The sequence below is a fragment of the Danio aesculapii genome, chromosome 13 (assembly GCF_903798145.1).
Source record: "Danio aesculapii chromosome 13, fDanAes4.1, whole genome shotgun sequence".
Lineage (NCBI taxonomy): Eukaryota > Metazoa > Chordata > Actinopteri > Cypriniformes > Danionidae > Danio > Danio aesculapii.
Genome location: NC_079447.1, coordinates 18653416 through 18676415, shown reverse-complemented (window position 1 = coordinate 18676415; position 23000 = coordinate 18653416). Strand labels below are relative to the sequence as shown.

The window sequence follows — 23000 nt, the reverse complement described above, 5'->3', positions numbered from 1 at the left end:
CACAACAGACCGTCTGTTAGTCATGAAGACCGTTCATATGCTGCCTTTTTAGCTTCAGATTGGTATTATCTTTACTCGTCTATCAAAGAGAGTTTCTGCAGTGCAAAAGAGTTTGGGCAAGTGGTGACAGGGTAAGAATGTGTTTGTCAGTCTCTTAGACTACCTGTCAAATCTGGGATCGGTACTATTTTTAAATGTTTTTAAAAGAAGCGTATTTTCCTCACTAACCTACCAAAAAAGTCCAAAAGAGAGCTATTATTCTGGAGGAGCAGATGCTCTGGATTCTCTCTTTCCTCCTTTGATGTTGAGGAGTGTTTTCTGTCATGAAGACAGACTCCGCCACACAGGAATCTGTCTCTTACAGGAAACAATCTACAATCACAGACTCTGTATGAGGTGCTGTCCTTGTTATAGTGACAGCATAAATCATCTGCAGTGGAAATTACAGATGCTGTCACCTAACGTCAGAGCCCTTCATTAAGACAATAGGTCATGATGCATCCAAGCTCTTTGTTTTTCCTTCATATTTTAACCTTTCAAGGTAAACTCCATATACCAGAATACAAACTTTAAAGATTCATCCCTGTGTCTGTGCGTTTTGTCTCCATAAGTAAAAAAACAAAAATATGTTTGTACTTGGATGTCTTTTAATCCCCTCTCACAACTGTTGGTTTTGCTGTCTTCAGTAGTTTGTTGAGATGCCACAATGATACTGCATTACCAATTTATACTTGCAGTCAGCTTGTTTTGTATTGATACCTTTTAAAAAATCTATATCAAATTATACAAATATTTAGTTCAACTTTCCAACTTTTTTCAGTTCTTTAGTGAAATGTTTGTCCTAAAAAACTTCATTTTATCTGTCCTGTGTTACATGACAAGCAAGCACATGCTTCCACAAAAGCCTTGTTTTCCAAGTCAGGGGAGATCGTTAGAGGTGAAGTTAACTTTAATATCTAGATATTAAGAAAACTGTTTTAAAAATACTGTATTTAAGAAGATTTAAGTATTTGAAAAGCAGATACTTCATTTAGAAATGATTTGTTATCCACATCTGTATCTGTACCAGTATTGTTAACATTTTAACAAAAAGTGTTTGTATCTTATTCAATGTTAAGAAAATTTAAAGGCTGGTTCAGTCTTAAGGTGCAGTGGAAAAAACTAATTAGTGCAAAAATGAGAAAAATCAGGCTGTGTGAGTAGTGTAAAAACCTAAAAAATATTTTTTAAAATCATGACAACAAATGCTTTTGGTACATTAATTTGAATTTCATCATAAGTTAATTAGGATTCAACCTTTTTTCTTGGTTACACCAAATTTAACCTAATATCTTAAGTCAGTTTGAAATTATGTTGTAGTAAGTTGTAATAGAATTTGTAAGTTGAAATGACTAGAATGTTTTTTTGCTTCAACTAAAAAGCTTTTTTAGCGTGTACATAATGTGCTGATGAAATACCGTATTCAGTCTGGGTTCTGCTTCCCGCTCCAGCTTCACTCTTCACTCTTCTCTCCCAGTCTCCGAGCGGCTTGAGGAAGTTGCTGTCCTCTGTGTTGCTCTCGTAGGGGTAATCCTGTTCCTCAGGCCCCTTCGGAGTGGACACAAACGATGAGGACGAGGATGATGAACGCTGCCACCAGTTCCTCCAGTTAGGAGCCGCCCAGCCAGGCTTGTTTTCTTTACGCATTCCCTTCTCTGGCTCAGAACCTTCCAGACTGTCCACCACTTCTATGGTGACCTAAAACAGTGGAAGAATATTGTCATTACAAGTGTTTACTGAGGCAGATGTTGCTATTAACTATTTTGTTTATCCTTAAGATTAGGGATTTGAACAAACACTCAACCATAAAAATTAAACTTCAATGTGGAAGTCGTTATTAATCATTTTGTGAAATGAGTGATACCTAAATAGATTTGTTATTTATGTAATATTTAAATAATTCTGAATGCAATTAGTAAATCAATAAAAAGTTGTTCATATTTTTAATTCAGCAACGATGCATGAAATAGAATATAAACAGCAGACATTTAACATTGACCTTTCTATAAGCATTATTTTTATTGTCTTGGTTTTATTTTTATTTTCATTCATTTTTATTTCAATATTTCTCAACATTTGTATCAATATAGATCAATATTTAAATAAATAAATTATTTTATTTTAACTATACATAAAAAAAACAGCGACCCCAGATTAATAAATGGACTAAGCCGAAAATAAAATTAATAAATGAATGAATAAAAATATTTAAAAATTTGGTCGCTGTTTCCAAAAACTTCGGAATTATGAAGAGTTATATTCTGATGTCATAATTTTACTGTGAATTAACAAACGGGACATTTTAAAAGTCTGTTCAAGTCCACCATAATGACTATACAAAATTTTGCATTTTAATCAACAGTAGACCTACACATGGGCCTAATATTATTGTTGTTTTACCATATGTTTGAGAATGAACAATAATAATAGGCTAATCATATTAACCTTTATTTTACATTTACAGAATTGTGAGAAAAATCATGATCTTGATTTTAAAGAGCCCATATTATTTACATTTACATTTAGTCATTTAGCAGACGCTTTTATCCAAAGCGACTTACAAATGAGGACAAGGAAGCAGTTTACACAACTATAAGAGCAGCAGTGAACAAGTGCTACAGACAAGTTTCAGGTGTGTAAAGTCTAAGAAGCTAAGCATTAGTAATTTTTTTTTTTTGTGAGAGAGGGCACAGTTAGTGGTATAGCCAGAGAGGCAGTTAAGATTAGGAAGGAAAGTGGAGACTAAACAGTTGAGTTTTTAGTCGTTTCTTGAAGACAGCAAGTGACTCTGCTGTTCTGATGTAGTTAGGGAGTTCATTCCACCAACTGGGCAGATTGAATGTGAGAGTTCGGGAAAGTGATTTCTTCCCTCTTAGGGATGGAACAACGAGGCGAAGTTTCTGGAGGGCACATATATCTGCAGAAGTGAGAGCAGATAAGAAGGAGCAAAGCCAGAGGTCGCTTTGTAAGCAAACATCAGAGCTTTGAATTTGATGCGAGCAGCAACTGGCAGCCAGTGCAAACGGGTGAGTAGCGGAGTGACGTGCTCTTTTGGGTTCATCAAAGACCACTCGTGCTGCTGCGTTCTGAAGCAGCTGAGAAGGTTTGATAGAGTTAGCTGGTAGCCCGGCTAGTAGAGAGTTGCAATAGTCCAGTTTGGAGAGAAAAAGAGCTTGAACAATGAGTTGAGCTGTATGTTCAGATAGGAAGAGTCGGACCTTTCTGATGTTATAGAGTGCGAATCTGCAAGATCGAGCAGTTCTAGAAATGTGGTCAGAGAAGTTTAGTTGGTCATCAATCGTTACTCCAAGGCTTTTTACCATTTTGGATGCAGTAATGGTTGCCCCATCCATCTGGATTGAAAAGTTATGGTGTAGAGTCGGGATGGCAGAAACTTCAAGCATTTCCTTTTTTGCGAGGTTAAGCTGAAGATGATGATCTTTCATCCAGTGTGAAATGTCTGACAGGCAGGCTTATACATGAAATAAGGTCATATTTAGGTTGTAAGGGTCTCCAACAACAGTCTAATATGCATGCAAGGTCAAAAAACACTTTCATGGTCTTATAATCTGCATTTATTTTTACCTAATTATCCCAGCGACTCCCATATGATTCGTTCAGCGATTCATTTGTACCCAAACCCGTCCTCAGCGCGAAGCTAATCTGCGCTGATTGGACCGATGACAGCCTGCTGCGATTGGTCGAAACTGACAGCCTTCAGCGCGAGACAGAGTGAAATGCCCAGCAGCTAATCAACAATATAAAAGTAGTCACAGTGCATACACGCTTTATAGTGTAAGGTGTGGATTTTGGCTGCCAGTGGGTGAATGTAAATACAGACGATGCACTTAAAAACAGACGACAAATTATTTTATTGAGCAAAAACTCCAAGAACTGGCGAGGAGCGCGTCACCATCTACCTGCTCTTTTCACACAGACACACACACATACACACACACACACACAAACACCTCCTCCTCCTCCTTAGAAGACACAACACCAATAGAGAGGGAGACGTCCGCTACACCTCCCTCACCACTCGCGTCCACAGTTATATCTGCGACACCCCCCGTCCTCACTTTGCTAACGGGTCACTTTTGTTTTCACTTTCGGGTTGAGGGTGGCGTGATCGTCCTTAACCTAGAGCAGCAGTTCAGCTTGCTGAACCGGCCCTGCGGAACACACACACACATACACACACACACATTACCCTCACCGTTCGCCTAGACTAGAGTGCCAGTTCAGCTTGCTGGGTGCAATTTGGACACCTCCCTTGAACCTAAGCTGAAATATTTTGAAACTTGACCGTTGCATGTGTGTAGGAATAGCTGCCGATCCGTAAACAAAGCGGCACACGTCGCGTTTTCAACGTGGCTTTACACGCGATATGAGAAAATAAAGAGTTAACCTGATACAGTACACGCGGTTACAAGTAACAAAACACAACTAAATACATAATTTGCAAGCTAGAGTAAACGAGGCAACAGTTTTAATCGCACATACTTACACTTGTGAAATGGGGGTAGAAACTGATTCATGATGCACTGATCCATGTTCTGACAGTCTTTACTGATCCTTCCTTTAACAAACTGATGAAGTCTTCTTTTTAAGCATGTAGTTTCCAGAAGCACTCTGGGCTATAATGCTGAGCTTTCATCTTTGGGTAGGCTGTCGATAGTATCCATCTGCACAGCGTGACTTCATTTGACCGGTGTCTGTGTGTGTGTGTGTGTGTGTGTGTGTTTGTGTGTGTGGGGCTTTTTTTCTATGTTAGTGGGCGGGGCCGCAGGTTTCAAATGTCCTGGGTTTGCGCGGGCAACTACTTGTGCTTCGTAGCCGCGTCATCACGAAACACCTAATGACTCGTTATCAAGACGACTCGTTTGAAGCACTATGAGTCGACTCCTTTATAGATGAATCAATAGTTTTAAACACTGTACACTTACAGATTTAAGCCTTAGCTGGATATTTCACTTCACTTAGAGCTATGTTACACACTACATGGAAGGGAATTTTCAAAAACCCATAATATGGGCTCTTTAAGCAAAAAAATTGTGATTCACATTTTTGCCAGAATCGTGCAGCCCTATTTAATTATTTAGGGCCAGTAAGATTTGGAATTAAATGAAATAAATTAAAATAATCCTTTTTGTTTATTAATTTTTCATTGTAAACATGATATCAAATATTTATTTGAATCAGCACTATGGTAGTACCAGATACAGAAACCGTCATACCTCATAGCAATTTCCTTTTGCAAGAAACATTTCCAAACAGTAATTTCATGCTGTGCTATAAAACTAAATCAAACACTGCAGTTCGTATCGGGCCCTTTTATTGCGAATCTAATTTGTTTACTTGCACATGTTGAGAATAATCACACAGATCAAGAGTGTTTGTTGTAGCGAGAGAGGCTTTTTTTTTGTTTGTGGCACATCAAACAGCGAGGGCTAGTGTGATCTTGTGGAGGTCCAGATGGACGTTGGCTCAGGTCATGGTCATGCACCACGAGGCTGCCATTCTGCAACGACACCCCCCAATCCCACCCCAAAAACCCCAGCAGTAACACATGTGCCTCCCAGATTGGGGCAGGGCCTCTTTCTCTCGCTCTCTCTCCACCTAAACATCAAGTTCAAAGGGCCTCTCAGCCTCCTTAAGACCATGAAAGCCAGATGATGCTTTGGATCAAAGATACCCTTGCCCACACACACATACACACACACACACTCCCCCTGATCCCCACACACACACACGCACTCACTGGCATCTTTAGACATCGATACACTTCATCCATTATGCCATTCTTGGTCAAAATTCACATGTTTTTCTTTCTGATGTAGATTGAGGTTGAGGTGGATTAGTTGGCGGTCAGTGCTGTGCAGGTGTATGTGGTTATGGAGAGTTGAAATAGGTGAATGTGTGAGTAAGTGTGTGTGTGTGTGTGTGTGTGTGTGTGTGTGTGTGTGTGTGTGTGAGGGAGAGAGAGAGAGGGAAAAACAAAGAACCAGAAGGCTCTCTTTATTGAAAAGAAGTGCTGATGTGCATCAGAGCTTTCTGCCACTTTCTGTTTGCTAAGATTTTAGTTTCTGTGCTTGGTCAGGCACATCTCCTTTAAAAGTTTTTGCATTTGTGTATGGTGAAAAATCATTTGCTGACATTACCTTTGTCTTTTTGTCAATATCTACAGTGCATCCAGAAAGTATTGAGAGCGCTTCATTTTTCCACATTTTTTTTTGTTACAGCCTTATTCCAAAATGGATTAAATTAATTTATTTCTTTATTTTCTCAAATTCTACGCACAAATACCCTGTAATGACAATGGGGAAAAGAAGATTTTTTTTTTAATTGTTGCAAATTTATTAAAAATAAAACCTGAAAAATCACATGTACAGAAGTATTCACAGCCTTTGCTCAATACTTTGTTGATGCACCTTTGGCAACAATTACAGCCTCAAGTCTTTTTGAGTATGATGTCACAAGCTTGGCACACCGGTCTTTAGGAATTTTTGCCCATTCCTCTTTGCAGTACTTCTCAAGCTTTGTCAGGTTGTATGGAAAGCGACGGTGTACAGCCATTTTAGATTTCGCCAGAGATGTTCAATAGGACTTAGGTCCGGGCTCTGGCTGGGCCACTCAAGGACATTCACAGAGTTGTTGTGAAGCCACTCCGTTGATATTTTGGCGGTGTGCTTTGGGTCATTGTCCTGCTGGAAGATGAACTGTCGCCCCAGTCTGAGGTCAAGAGTACATTTCTGTATTCATCTTTCCCTCTATCCTGACTAATCTTCCAGTTTCTGCTGCTGAAATCTTCCAGTCCCCACAGCATGATGCTGCCACCACCATCTTTGTTTTAGATGACTTTTGGCAAATTACAGATGGGCTGCTATGTGCCCTTTACTAAGGAGTGCCTTCCGTCTGGCCACTCTACCATACAGGCCCGATTGGTGGATTGCTGCACAGATGGTTGTCCTTCTGTAAGGTTCTCCTCTCTCCACAGAAGAATGCTGAATCTCAGACAGAGTGACCAATGGGTTATTGATCACCTCCCTGACTAAGCCAATCACTCATCTTAGATGACCGGCCAGCTCTAGGAGTCCTGGTGGTTTCAAACATCTTCCACTTACGGATGATGGAGGCCACTGTGCTTATTGGAACTTTCAGAGCAGCAGAAAAATTTCTGTAGCATTCCCCAGCCTAGTGCCTCAAGACAATCTCGGAGGTCTACAGACAATTCCTTTGTCTTCGTGCTTGGTTTATGCTTTGACATGCACTGTCAACCCTGGAACTGTATATACACTGTAAAAAATGCAGGGTTCCACATGATTCATTCATGTTGTCCCAACACAAATGGATTAAAGTTAACATAACACTTTTAACAAATTCATGTGGATTGAACATGAAAAAATTAAGTTGTGCCAATGAAATCTCAAGACTTGTGTTGATTCAGCTTATTTTAAATTAGTTTGAACAAGCAAGAATTTTTTTGGAGTGTAGACAGGTGTATGCCTTTTCAAATCATGTCTACTGAATTTATGAGAGGTGTACTCCAATTAAGCTTGTGAAACATCTCAAGAATGGTCAGTGGAAACAGAATGTACCTGAACCTACTTTGCAAAGGCTGTGAATACTTCTGTACAAATGATTTTTCAGGTTTTATATTTGTAATAAATTTGCAACAATTTCAAAAAAATCATTTTTCACATATGGGGTATTGTTTGTAGAATTGAGGAAATAAATGAATTTAATCCATTTTGGAATAAGGCTGTATCATATAAAAATGTGGAAAAGTGAAGCACTATGAACACTTTCCTGATGAACTCTAGTACTAGATTTTTAAATAAAATGTCATTTAGACAATTTTATTTTTGCTCTGAAAATGTTACAAAAAGATGGCATGTTTTCAAACATGTTTATAATTTTTTAGATAACACAATGATTTACATGATTTAACATTTAAGAAGTGTTAAGAAATCAATATTTGGTGGAATAACCTTGTTTTTAATTATATACAGTTGAAGTCAGAATTATTAGCCCTCCTGTAATATTTTTATTCTTTGTGACGTTTTATAAGCTAATTTCGAGAGAAGCACTTGATGTGATTGATCAAAGCTGGTGTCTTATCCGCAATTATCAATAAACCAATCAGATCAATCCAAGCCTACAATAAACAGCCCATTTCCACCTTACCACCCTTATCTTCGTTTTGGAAGAATTCCCCCGTCCAGCCCATCCCCTCCTTTTCCTCCTTTACCAGGGGGAGCTCTCGAGACCTACCTGATCTCTGACCCCGTTTTCATGCTAAATGACCAGGTGGGAGCCCTGGGCTTAATTATCTCAGAGCTCAGGGTTCTCTCCCGGGACAGCATGCCAAACCTTCAATTAGTATCAAGCAAAATCTAAGTGTGAACTCTTGAATATATTTTCCCCCCAAGTTCTGTTTAACAGAGAGATTTTTTTCCAAATATTTATAAACATTAAAGTTTTAATAACTAATTTCTAATAACTTAATTCTTCTATCTTTGCTATGATGACTGTACATAATATTTTACTAGATATTTTTCAAGATACTAGTAGTCAGCTTAAAGTGACACTTAAAAGTTTACCTATTTTATCAATTGAAAAAAAAAAAACATTGCTTAAGGGGGCTAAAAATATTGACCTTAAAATAGTTTTTGTTTTATGTTTAAAAATTTTATTCTAGCTGAAATAAAACAAGTAAAACTTTTTTCCAGAAGAAAAAAAAAACATTATCAGAAATACTGTGAAAATTTCCTTGCTCTGTTTAATATCACTTAAGAAATATTTGAAAAAGAATAAACATTTCACAGCTAATAACTTTGCCCTCAACCGTAATGTCATTGTAATACATAATATAATTACAAATATTGTAAGCGACCCTAATAAAGATAGCAAGCATCTACCTGTATGTTGGGGTTTTGCCTATTTATATCTGCTTTGGAGAGGTCAGGGAAGTTCTGCAGGTCCAGCAGGAAAGCTCCAGGGCCGTCTCTCTGCAGGCTCCCCACTGTCCTGGGCTGAGACGCTGGAATATGAGCCACCCGGGTCTGTTTGTCACCTAGCCCCAGCTGAACTGAGGAGCTGCTTTCTGCATTCACATTATTCTGTGTAACAGAAACAGTAGAAAAGCATTCGATTAGCATATCTCTGCTTATGGAGCCACATTTTAGCATTCTGTCACTTCGCTTTCTCAGTGGTTAGTTACATTTATTACTTTTTTATTTTTGCAAAGTTCACAGCAGTCCACTAAAAGGACAAACTTTTGGCTCAGTTCATTGTGAGCATCCAGTTGGTCCACAGACATTCATAGACTTAAATTATTCTAAGAAAAGATAAATGTTCAAGGAAGCCGATCTGACTGAATCAACCCTTTGTATACACTTCTTGACTCTCTGTTTTCACAAATTCAGAAATTCATCTCGGTTATTAGCTTGATTCCGTAAACACAGATGAGAACAATTAAAAGTGCTCAACATTGTTAGATTCATTATTCAGCAGTTATTCAGCAGTTGTTCATCATTCTATGTTATAATCATATTATACATTACACTAATAGTATACAGTTTTGAAATAAAATTTTGAAACGTTATGATTTCAGTTTTTGATTTAAAGTGTGATTATTTATATATATATATATATATATATATATATATATATATATATATATATATATATATATATATATATATATATATATATATATATATATATATATATATATATAAATTTTTTATTTTTGTACTTTTTGAATATAATAATTTATTATATCTGTGTAAACTCTAAAGGATGATTTTGGTGAAAACAGCATACGGCATTATGTTGTGCATTAGTGGTATCCCTTCAACAACAATGCTGGACTACAGACCCATATTTTTTTATTATTGTTATTTATTTATTTTTTTTTACAAAGTGACATCATCAACTACTGACTTGGAGTACATAATACAGCAATTTTAGGCATTGTAATTGATACATGTGAATGAAGACCATTCTGACAACACTAGTTACTTCTCCACCCAAAGATGCGAATTAAACTTATGCACAAAACTGGGACATTGCATAAAAGACGTACGAATAAAGCAGCGTTTCCGTCCAATGAGTCAAAGAGAACAAAATCGTCACTTCCTGATTAACTGGCGGCAAATATCTGAAGTAACAGAATTTGGCGTGGTATAGAGAAGCTGTGTGAATCTTTTCCTTATTTAATAAATGACTTGCACCTCGGAAGACAATGCCGACACACAATGAACGCGCTATAGCATTTGGAAGAGTGAGACTTGAGCACAGATGCTCTTTACAAATCTGGAGGTAATAATATAATTAAACTAATACTGAAATGGTTAAGGCATTTTAGAACGACCAAAACAACATTTTAGATGTTTTACAATGTACTCAGCCTGCTGGTTTGTCCGTTCACACACATTTTTATCATCACATGATCTCATAACAAAATCACATGACCTTTTTTAATGCGCATGTTGGAATTAGTTGGGTAAAAGTGTTTCCATCGTAGTTTATACTCATCTTTTCTTATCAAATAAAAAGTTTATTCTACTCAGAGTGGTTTTCACAAGCAAATTGTTAAACACAAAATAAGATATTTTAAAGGATGTTGGAAACCGGTAACCATTCACATCAATAGTATTTGTTTTTCCTGCAATTAAAGTCAATGAATAATGGTTTCCAACATTTTCAATGTATCTTCTTTTGTGTTCAACAGAACAATAAAAAATTGTGTGGAACAAGTCAGAGGTGAGTAAATGATGACTGAATTAAATTTTTGGGTGAACTGTCACTTTAACAGGGTGACATGGTAGCTCAGTGGTTAGCACTGTCGCCTCACAGCAAGGAGGTCCCTGGTTCAAGTCCCGGCACGGCCAGTTGGCATTTCTGTGTGGAGTATGCATGTTTACCTCGTGGTCATGTGGGCTTCCTCCAGGTGGTCTAGTTTCCCCCACAGTCCACAGGCATGCGCTATAGGTGAATTGAATAAACTAAATTGGCCGTAGTGTATGTGTGTGAAAAGAGTGTGTATGGATGTTTCCCAGTACTGGGTTGCAACTGGCATCCGCTGTGTGAAACATATTCTGGATAAGTTGGCAGTTCATTCCGCTGTGGTGACCCCTGATGAATAAAGGGACTAAGCCGAAGGAAAATGAATGAATGAATGTCACTTTAACATTCATCCAGTTGCATCTTGTTCAGATTTTGTCTAGGTGGTTTTCTCTTTTGTCACGCTCTACATGAAACTCATGTTACACAGCTTATAAGCAAATGAAAGCAATCAAAATAAAATGTTATTGATGCCAGCTATGATTTCAGTCATAATCTGTGTGTTTTGATAAAATGCAGTGAATACATTATGATTACATTATTGGTTTCTCACAACACATCATATACTAGTCACAAAGTTTTGACATATTTTCTCCAAAAATCAGGGTTCGCTCCTCATTTTATCAAGTAATTGATTAACATGGTAACCGTAGACCTCAATTCTATATGGTTCTATATAAAAATGGCTTCCTGAATATAAGTTTATTTTTTCTTTACACTTTAAAGGTGCGATTGCATCCTAGACGTCTTCAACGCCCCTGTAACCAGCCATATGTTCACGAAAGAGACCTTGAAGATGGAGATCAAGGGAAACAATACTGGTTTCATCTGGCTGAGCCCAGCACTGTTTGTTTACACTGAGAGAGATTAGAGACATTAGCAGCTCTACTCACTCAATCTCACCTCAGATGGCCTAATTACCCACAGGTGCTGCATTGCTCCTTATCGCCCCATAATATAAACACACACACACACACACACACACACAAGACTTTCTGTGAATCCTAAAACAATAGCCCACAATTTACAGATTACAGAGGGATAATTGAGAGCAGAGTGGTTAAAACTCAGTTACATGTATAAATTAATCATGTAATCATGAAACCTTTTTTATATAATTCTTGCTGAAAAGCATTAAAAAATCTTTCAAATTCTTTAGAAATATCAGTCGCATGCTTAAAAGAATAAATTACAAATACTCTAATTACTGAAGTAGATTTAAAAACGTGTACTCATTCAGTCATTTTCCTTCGGCTTTACTTCAGCACTACTTTATTCTGTGGTGATTGCTTAAGTAGAATAATCAGTGATTCTCGTCCAATCAAATCATGCATAGAAAAATCATATTAGACAGACTGACGTCAAGACATAGATGTTTTAAAATGCCATATAAAATGCCAAATGGTCTTAAACAATAGCTAAATGCACTACAGAATGTTACGTTTGTAAACACTTCTACAAATTGCATGTATTCTATCAGTGCAAGTAATGGTACTAAATTGTATGTATGATTTTTCAGTACTTTTTCCACCACAGCTTGAAAGTAAATTATTTTATGATTAACATTTCTGAGCAACAGTTTTGAAAACTAGTTTATATTCCTGCATAAATGCATTAATAATTTTGACCGTCAATACTGACCTTATGACCTATGTTGTGTTTCATTTTGGCAACCAGTGGTGTGAGTAAAGGTTGATTTATACTTCTGCGTCAAGCGCATGTGTATGGTCTGGCACAGTCTTCGCGCAGTCACATACCCCTCGCCGACGCTGAGACGTGCACCTCTCAAAAAAATGTAAATACATGTCACAACGACTCTGTGATCAGTCGGCTTGGTAGCACTGACGAATGTGGGCGGGGTGAGAGCCCCGCAAACCCATTGGAGTGAGTGTTTACAAGTGTCGAGTCCTGCGAAGGAGCTCCAGATGGAAACTTTTGTTTTGGATTTACCTTAAACCCAAATTAAAGTTGTTGCATGTCCGCCTCTGAATGAGTGAATTTTAGCTACTTGTACTTTAAGGTAGCATTCAGAAAAACACCCACAAAGTAACTCGATACAGAGGACATAACATATCCTACTGCCAGCTGGCGTTTCAAAAGTGTTATTGCAGAGCAACACAAACAGCACACAGAAGTATAAAAGCACAGCTACAAGCAAGGCATACGCCGTAGGTTACAATGATAACTCGACACAGCAGTATAAACCAGCCTTAGCGCATTACAAGTAACGCAAGTTATGTAATAATATTACTTTTTTAAGTAACAAGTAATGCATTACTTAAAAAAAATGAGTAATAATATTTGAGTTCCATTTTTGAAAGTGTAGCGTGAGTTTTAGATTAATTAATTAACTTTTAAAAAATAAATTGCTAAAATAAAATTAAAGTAGTCACAATGAATCACACAGTTAATGAATGAATGTGTTCATTATTTAATACATCGAAGAAAAGGAAAAGGGGATCATCTCAATGGACAGTTATTTTACTTAAGAGAAATAGTACAAAGTAGAAAACGCATTGCTTTAAACTTTAAACTCATTAATCTGTATATGTGCCATGTATAGCTCTGGGGTCAGGAATTCTCAGATAACATTATCCTAAAAAATATATATATATTAATAATTATAATAATAATAATAATTATATATATATATATATATATATATATATATATATATATATATATATATATATATATATATATATATATATATATATATATATATATATATATATATAATTATTATTATTATTATAATTATTAATATTATTAATATTATTTATTATTTATATATATATATATTATTTATATATATATATATATATATATATATATATAATTTTTTTTTTTTTTTGTACAGTGGTTATGCAGTGTGTTGTTAATTTCAGAGTTAAAAATCTGTTAAAAAAAGAAAGAGTAACGCAACTAGTTACTTTTTTTGGGGAGTAACTTAATATTGTAATGCCTTACTTTCAAAAGTAACTTTCCCCAACACTGTTGGCACCCACCTGTTTTATTAGTCTAAACACAAAACCTCTGTTTTCATGATGCGTAATGAAAAGATATTTTTTAGTCATTTCTTAAGGGCTGTCAACTGCTATCAGTCTGCCTTCTGTCTTTCTTTGGATCAAAAGAGGAGTTCTGGCTAAACTCTTCCACTCTTTACTCTAGAGCAGATGAAATAGATAGAAACTGGAGCTCATAATGCAAAACTGTTGCGCACCTCGCTGGATGACAGAAAAATGTGCTTTTCCCTGTCAAAGAGGGTTGTAATTGTTTTTCCTTAAGACTGCCAAGGCATGTGTTTGCTGTCACATACACACAGGGGGCAATTACTCCACAATTGGACAGCTATAAGTAGCTTGTAATCATGCATACTGAGCTAGAGAATAAGATCAAAGGGCACCATCAATCTTTTGTCTCTTTTCTTTCCTCCTCCTTGTTCACTCAAGCCATTTTGTCTGCCTGGCTGAGCACTGTGTTGTGCACTAGCGTAGAATGTGTTTCTCTTCAGGTAAAAGTAACCCAGGGAAGCTACTAGAGTTACTTGATTGTGGGTAAATTATAGTCAAGCTTTCCTTTAGCCTTACTATAGACTACCAACCGAAAGTTGCTCTCTTTAATGATGATTATCAATGAATAGATTTTTCAAACTGGTTAAGGGAATTTAATTATTCAAACAAACTAGTTCTGGTGGTGACCAGAATAATGTCAGCATTATAGTGTGTGATATTTTTGTGGAGTTGACAACTGCTTTGAGTGTTAGTAGCTGAAGCCTGTTAGCTAATTGGCAGACGGTATTGTACCACATTTTACTAATTTTTTTTTTTTAACAAAAACTTGCTTAATCCCAAAGTATAATTCTCTTTTTTTAGGGTCACAGTATACAGAAGTGTCGGTGTATAGTGCATACCTGTAAACTCTCCTGTTTTTCTCAGGATTCTCCCACATTTTACAGTTCTATCCCGCTATTATCCCATAAAGGTATTTTTCTGTATTTCTTCCATATTTTCAATCTTTCATTGCAAGTTGGAAATAAACATTAAAGAGATGATCCTCCCTATACGCAACCGTCGAACCACCAGGGGATGCCCCTTGTTCTTAAATGTGAATCTGTTTTGTGCTTTAGTTTTATTTAAGCATGAAAACACTTTGAAATAACTATAAAACGGCGGGTTTCCCTTCGGAAGGGACCCTTCCTTTACATTACTGGTGCCGTTGTCCCTCCTATGCAATCCTCAAAGAAGTCATGTAGTGATGCGTGTCTGTCAGATGCGCTCCATAGTGATAAATAGACACTGTTTCTCAAACCGATTTTGTACACGCTATTTGAAGCTAAGCAAAATTTTGGGTTTTGGGTGCGTGTTTGAACAGACATATACACATAATATTAATAGTAATAATAATAATAAATTAAAAAAAATAATAATAATAATAACAACATCTAAAGATGTCGATCTTGGTGGTTTTTTTAAAAACGAATAATTTTGTATTAAATAAGCATCCCTTATTTTCACATCCCAATGTAATGACAGGTATGGTACAGTGCACCTAATGCAAATTTTGTCATCAGAATAGTTTTCACGGCTGTCCATTCGACTATTCATAGAATACTTAAGAGGTCTGAAAAGTCTCTAAATCAAACAGCAAAATAACTTATAGGGTTAGTTCACAGAAAAATGAAAAATCTGTTAACAATTACTCAACCTCATGTCGTTCCAATCCCCTGAGACCTTCATTCGTCTTCAGAACACAAATTAAGATATTTTAGGGCTCTCTTAGATAGACAGCAATGATCCCAAGACAGTTAAAAATCAGCATTAAAACATTCCATGTGACTTTAGTGATTTAACTTTAATCATACTGTATGTAACTCCACAAACACTTGTGCAGCAAAAAAAAAAAAAAAAAAACTGTACAAATGACTTTATTTGTCTGTGTCTTCCACGTGAGATCAGGGTGTGTGTTTTCTACAGGCAACACTTCCGTGCCACTCTGCTGACTCTAATGGCAAATATGTCAAACTTCAAAATAAAGTGCACCCTGACCTGACATGTAAGACATTGGAGAACAAAGTCATTTTTACATTTTTTTGGGGGGTGGAAAATAAGAGTTCTTGGAGTTTCATCTGAATACAGTTGAACTCCTGAAGTCATGTGAAGGTTTTGACAGTGTTTTTGGTTCCTTTGAATGTCTGGGAAACCATTGCTGTCTACACTGTAAAAAATGCTGGGTTCCACACAATTCCTTCATGTCATCCCAACACAAATCCATTAACTCAATCATTTTTACAAATTTAAGTGGATTAAACATAAAACTATTAAGTTATCACCCAAAAATAAGGATAAAAAGTTATCCCCTCAGATGTCATTGAAAACATCTTCATTTATTTCTGAAATACGAAGTAAGGTCTTGGGGGACTGAAACAACATGAGGTTGAGTAATTAATAAAATATTTTTCATTTTAGAGTGAACTAACCATTTGGTGCACCCAGAACCAAACAGCTGTTGATTCCCTTTGACTTCCATAGTATATATTATTTTCATACTATGGAAATCAATGGGGAGCAAACATTTTTTTGTTACCCACATCAATAAATTAAACACCAAATCACCTGTCAATAAAATATGCTAAATCAAGTCTTTTAAACTTTTCCAGTAATATGTGGTTTAAAATAAATCCAAAAATGTAACCAATTCTATAAAATCTTGAATTAAACAATAACAGGTGTAAATGTGGCCTTAGATAGTGCAGACAACTGTATGACATTTTTACAGTTGTTATGTAGACTTTACGCACCATTCTTCAAGCCCAATGGACCTCTAACTATGAAAACAGACACATGAGTGACGTACAGACGCCCCCATTACATTTCTGACTGCTTCCACCTCCTGCTTCCTCTTCTTTCCCTTTGCTTAAGGAGCATGACACCATTTCAATGACACCCCTCTGAGGGGGTCGTCCCACAACAGCGCACAGGAAACGAAGGCCAAACACAAAGTGCAAAAGGCTTTTCAATACAACACTTACACAGAGAAGTCAAATATTTGCTTTTTTGACGTTAGCTCTAAGGAAATAGGGCCGCACGATTCTGGCTAAATTGAGATTTTTTTTTTAAATTAAAATCCATATCACAGTTTTCTCAGAGTTCTGCAGATGTAAAATAAAAGTTAATATGAGTAGGCTGTTATCATTGTTATTCTCAAACGTATGGTAAAACAACAACACTAATATTCGGCCTATGTAAGTCTGCTGTTGGTTAAAATGCTAAATGTTGTATAGACTTAGAATGGTGGACTTGAAAAGACTTTCAATTTGTCCTGGTTGTTAATGCACAGTGAAGTGATGCATCAGAATACATCTCTTTTTATAATTCTATAGTTTAAATCAATGACATTGTCATTGACAACATTATTAGACCATTTTTTTCCACTGGTAAAATGAGACATTTGTCATTCTCAGATTCTCTCTTTTATTATATTCAACATCATATTTGCTAGAGCAGTTATACTGACAGTGTCTGACACTGTTAAACATTTATTCTCATGCACAACGCTTTGTGTTCGATATGAAAAAAAAAAACATGTTAAATGCTTGTCGTAATCATAACTTTAAAATGCGATATGATCATTTAAATGATGTGCGCGCTTTTGGTTTCAATTTGGCCATGAATACACCATAACATTAAGACAGAAATGACATTTTTTGGGTGAATTATACCTTATAAATTCAGTATGTGACTCTTTTAACACTATACGGAGGTGTCCATGTTGATGAGCAATGCACTGTATGTAAAACAATGTGAAGACTTGAGCGATCGCCTTTATTCTTCTCCCAATTGTGAAAATATAATTGGCTGAATCGTAGAGAGGCTGGATTAAGATTGTGTGGGGCGGTCAAATCGAGATCAGGATCTTTTTTCGGTTAATCGAGCAGCCCTAGAAAATACACTTTTTTTTTTTTTTTTTTTGTAGTCTGAATAATTATGTAACCAAATATTAAATTTGGCAAGATTTATAGGTAAAATCTTAAGAATTGGTCACTGTACATTTTCACTGACCATATTGAGACTACCAATTTTAGGATTATGGCTAATTTAATTCCTATTATATCAATTCACTTTGCTTTTCCATCAAATGTAAACTTACAAAAATGTTTATTTAAATGTGGATAAATAATGTTCCATCGTCACTCAATGTAACACGTAGCTATGCAAAAATTAAACAACATATTTATTATAACATGTACTAATTAAAATTGAGTTTTGTTGTATTTGGGGACTCTAAAGTGTTATTCCAATGCACAATAATGTTTAAGAAATATACTATTTTATTTTTATGTCATCAAATGTTTCGCGTACTGAATATGCCTGACATTGTTTTGTTCATAAACTGTTAGATTGAAAGACAGTGAAATGAAATGGAAGGTATTATCGTGCATTCACACAGGGCGTCAGAGTCAACGCTTGACTGAGGGCATGTCTGAAGTTGGGGCTGACAGAATCGCCATAGCAGCCAATGAAATTAGTCCGCATCGGCTACTGTCTGAGCTGCGGTATTTGCATAAAGTGATCTGATTGGCTGACACTTCCGTTGGCGCTTGAAAAGTTTAGAAATCCCCAACTTCTGGGGATATGCACATCAATATAGCAGCATTTTTTATGACCCTGTATAACAATAAATCATATTTTTACAGTACTGTGACAGTTGGGTTTAGGGTTGGGGTGGGCGTTGAAAAGTACAATTTATTGAGTAATTTAATAGATAGCATAAATAATAGTCTGTACAACTACTGTTTTTACGTTAATGTGATGGTTGGGTTTAGGGTTGGGGTGGCGGTAGATGTTAATAAAATACAATAAATGGGAAATTAAATACATAAGATAAATAATTCTTATTAACTTCCATCTGCAACCGTATCTGATCTAGCAACAACCCTGCTGAAGCAGCGCTGACTGGCCCACAATTCAGTTCGCCAATGATTGGCGTCACCCATTTAAAGTGAATGGGAAAATCGTTACTTTGTTTACAGGATAGAAACCTCATAATAATTATGTTCTTTATATATGCAGGTGTTGGTGGTTCTGTTACTGTTTCAGTACATTAACACGTTTTTTGAGATTCCGTCATAACCGAAATCCCTCACTGCTGCCCCAAACTCTCCACAAACTAAGTTACGTTTGATACTGTCTGTGAACATTCCAGACATATTTCCACTAGCCGTGTATGTCATAAACGTGTTCCCAGAAAAGTGAGTTCTGTCCCAAGACTCTCCACACAAAACCACAGCCTTGACCTCCAAGGCTAAACTGTAAAGACTCACCAGGGATTCATTCACTTCCTCCAGCCACTGACTGCAGTAAAAACAGTGAACAGACTGATGAAATATAATTCAGCTTCTGAAATGCCAAGCAGCTGCTTTAATAAAAAAAAGATATGTCCCACTTTATTTTAAGTGCTGTATACTACTGTGCATTTACATAAAAACTAAATAATGCAGTGTAGTTATTAATCAATGTACTTATTGTGTTCATGTCGTATCACACAACACTTATGGTGCTATTGAGGTGGAATATGGGTGAGGTTAGGGACATGGTTAGTGGTATAGTTAGGTTATGTCATGTTTTTTAGATACAAGAACATGAAAATATGCATCTTCCTGTAGCTCAAATGTGAACTTGAACCACCCTTATTAGTTTTTAATTGAGATTTATACATCATCTACACTAAAAAAATGATTTTTATTATTTAAAATGAGCTTAAACAACACAATTCTAGAATTTTTCGGGAGACAACTTAATTGTTTTTTGTTCAATCCACTTATTTTGTAAAAACTAATGAATTAACTTAACTTCTTTATGTTGTCCCAACACAAATCGATTGTGTGGGGCAATGAATTTTTACAGTGTAAAGCTTAACATTGATGTATAGTTTGTTGGGTTTAGATAAGAGATGCAACTGTTTGATAATTCGGAATCTGAGAGTTCAAAATCACCTTTAATGTTGCCCAAATTAAGTTTGCAGCAATGCATATCACTAATCAAAAATTAAGTTTTGATAAATCTACTGTAAGAAATTTACAAAATGTCTTCATAGAACATGAACATTACTTAATATTCTAAAGATTTTTGGCACAAAAGAAAAATCTATAACTTTAATACCAATTTGGCACATAATATTTAAGGCCACTAAACACCAGACCAAAAGATTATCATACTGAATCCTGCAAGAGTCACCATAGTGGATGAACACACATCTATCATGGGGTTATGCCAACGTTTGCAGACTGACAAAGGCATCTCGGTGTCAATCTAAAAATACATCAAAAAGCCAGCCGGAGGGTTTTTAATGCACCCAACAAAGCCCTGTTGATCTCAACCCTTCTTGACCCCGGGGTCTGGTCTCTGGAAGCATTGCACTTGCTCCGTAAACAGATGGCAGAACACTTTTAGCTGAAATCTGCACAGACTCATTAAAGCCAGGTCTAATCTCGGCCAGCGGCACTAAAAGACAGTCTAAACTGAGAATGTTTTCGGTGGCCCTGAAAGTCACCCTGCTCTGTTTTAATGGCCCACAATCATGCTGCTGAATACATGTAGGCTCTATATTTGGCTTTCCCGGTCTGATCTTGGCAAATGCACAGTTTGATGCAAGGGCATATTAACTGGAAGCTTGTGTGGCACTGATGGAGCAGTGGTGATAAACGGTAGGCTGCAGCCATCAGAGAAAATGGCCATCTCTTACTTCAGCTCAGGTTGAACCACATGCAGTGTCAAAGCTAGCTGTCAAAACAGTACATCAATGTGCGACATCAAAAATAATGTTAGGGTTGAACTTTTTATGAAGTTTCCTAAAGATATGCACATTTCACACCATAGTGAAAGGCAGGTAAATACAAAGTGTATTTTAATTATAAGAATATAAATCCTGCAAATATGCTTATAACTTATTTTAATGATATTTCTCAGCAGTAATGCTATTTCTTCTGTTAAAAATATCCCCAAATTGATTTATTTAATTGAATTATTATGAAAAAATAACTTAAGTGAATAGATTCAAAATATTTGGATATGGATTATACACGTATATATCATTGTATGGTCATTTAAAACAATTGTAACAGTTTTAACGATCCTACAAATACACTGTATTACTTTATTCTTTTGCTTTTGGAGTGAAGTGTAACCTAAACACGTCTTCGAGAAATTCATCCACTCACCTCGGCCACTCGCGAGTCTTGCTCCAAGCTCACCGTGTCATTCCCGTGCTGCAGCGGGCTGCTCCGCAACACCGTGATGTGTAAGGTCAGAAGAAGGAGTCCCAACAGCAGCAGCAGCTCCGCCGCCAGACGCACCATCCTCTTCACCCGAGCGCTCTTAGGACCCTGCGCCGCCGCCGCTGCCGGGCTTCCGCTACTGCCTCCTGCCGCTGCAGACACTCCGAGCTCCGGATCCGCCGCGGACGAGGAGCCGCAACACCACTGCGGAGCCACCTCTGGGTCCAGAAGAGCAATACTCACGGGAAAAAGAGTGGCTGGAAATGCCCTCGAAGAAGCCCAATCACTCCACGTTTGAAAACCAATCAGACCAATGAGTGATCTATAATTCCTGAGCTTAAAGTGGTGTAATCCTGATGTCCAAAAAAGAACTCGATTTACATTTACAAAATAGAAAAGTAAGTCCCACAAACTCCAAAATCGTGTACCATTCCATTGAGGTATTCACTTTCCTTATAACATCAGAATAAAATGCACTTTATAGGTTGAGATGCGATGTTTTACTACTTTATTTGGGGACAGTTTTACTTGTGCGCAGGTAAATGTTGCGTAATTCTGAGATCATTCATTCTTAATTTTTTATTTTTTTTCAAAATGAAATAAAACACTAATGTCTTCAGTTCAAGCAAGCTCAGATCTTCGTGGTTCGTTCACCTCTCTAATATAAAACCTCTGAGATGGATACATTGCTGCGCTTCGGCGTGTTGCGCAGTGCTGTCATCCTCTCCAAACGCCCAAGTCTTCACGGATGAAGTGTAAAGCCCATCTTCAGCGTGATCAAGATCCAAAGTTTCTCCTCTGACTAACTTATCTGAGCTCTGTCCTGCGGAGGGTGTTTGAGCCGCTCTTGCGCAAGAGTCTCCACGCACACCTTCTGCGTAAAAGCGCGCTGTCAAATAACACACGACACCACAGCTCAAGACTTGTGTGAGTATGAGCGTGCGTGTGTTTCCTTTTTGCGTTGTGTATCTTTAGTCCAGCACAAACACAGTCAGACTCGTGCCCACAAAGCCCTTGGTGTTTTTATATCCCCCTCTTCTTTTGGTTTGCTGTCACCTCCCCTCCCCACAGATTTAACCCTTTATGTGCCCTCACACGAGTGCGCTCTTTAGCAAACACGCATCTGTGTCCTGTGCTGAGCGCCAGAGGGAAAATAGATAGGAATTCTATATTTTCTGTGTTGTGTCTGGATTTTTCACAGTGGATAGTGCAATATGTAACAGACAGGCATGTTAGTTCAAGCTAAATATATTAGACATTTTAATGAGATCAAATAAGACACATTAAGAATAATATTATGATTATAAGTTACATAAATGTGGCAAAATGCTTCTCAGTTATGCTAAAGTTATGTTTCTTGGCAGGGATAGGCAAAAGTACATTAAAATTTTACGTGCATCAAAATAAACTACAAAATACAGCAGCCACAAGATGTATCAAAATAAAGTACTCTAGTTTTGTATTTTGAAAATACTACAAAATAGGGAGCATGACATTTCTTCAAAAACCTTTTATAAATAGGTCTATTGGAGCACCATTAAACTGATTTAGTGAAGTAAGCAATGACAAGTTTAAGTCTGCATCATGCACCTCTACTGTACATGAGGCGGTATTCATAAAAATCTAACTTGCAGGCCCGCAGCCAGGGGTGGGTCAGTGGTTCGAAAGACCCACCCCCTCACTGATAAAAGGTCTAGAATTTGTCCCATACATGAGCTCATTTGTCTTATTTTAACTGCTATGTCATCATAAATTGTGAAGGCATTAAAGAAACCTTTCAATAAATGCAATCAATTATAGTCCAACGGCCAGTTGTGCAAAAAAAAGTAGAATC

General features: G+C 36.8%; 1 protein-coding gene across 1 annotated transcript in view; it reads right to left on the bottom strand.

Annotated features, from left to right (window-relative positions):
• Positions 1 to 22178, bottom strand: part of ism1 (isthmin 1) — a 29717-nt gene extending 7539 nt beyond the window's left edge. Inside the window, exons 1-3 of the mRNA XM_056470627.1 lie at positions 21110 to 22178; positions 8961 to 9161; positions 1458 to 1737 (exon numbers count right to left, since the gene is read on the bottom strand). Coding sequence (XP_056326602.1) covers positions 1458 to 1737; positions 8961 to 9161; positions 21110 to 21247 — 619 coding nt within the window. The 5' untranslated portion in view covers positions 21248 to 22178. The remainder of the gene's footprint in view (positions 1 to 1457; positions 1738 to 8960; positions 9162 to 21109) is intronic.
• Positions 22179 to 23000: the final 822 nt, after the last annotated feature.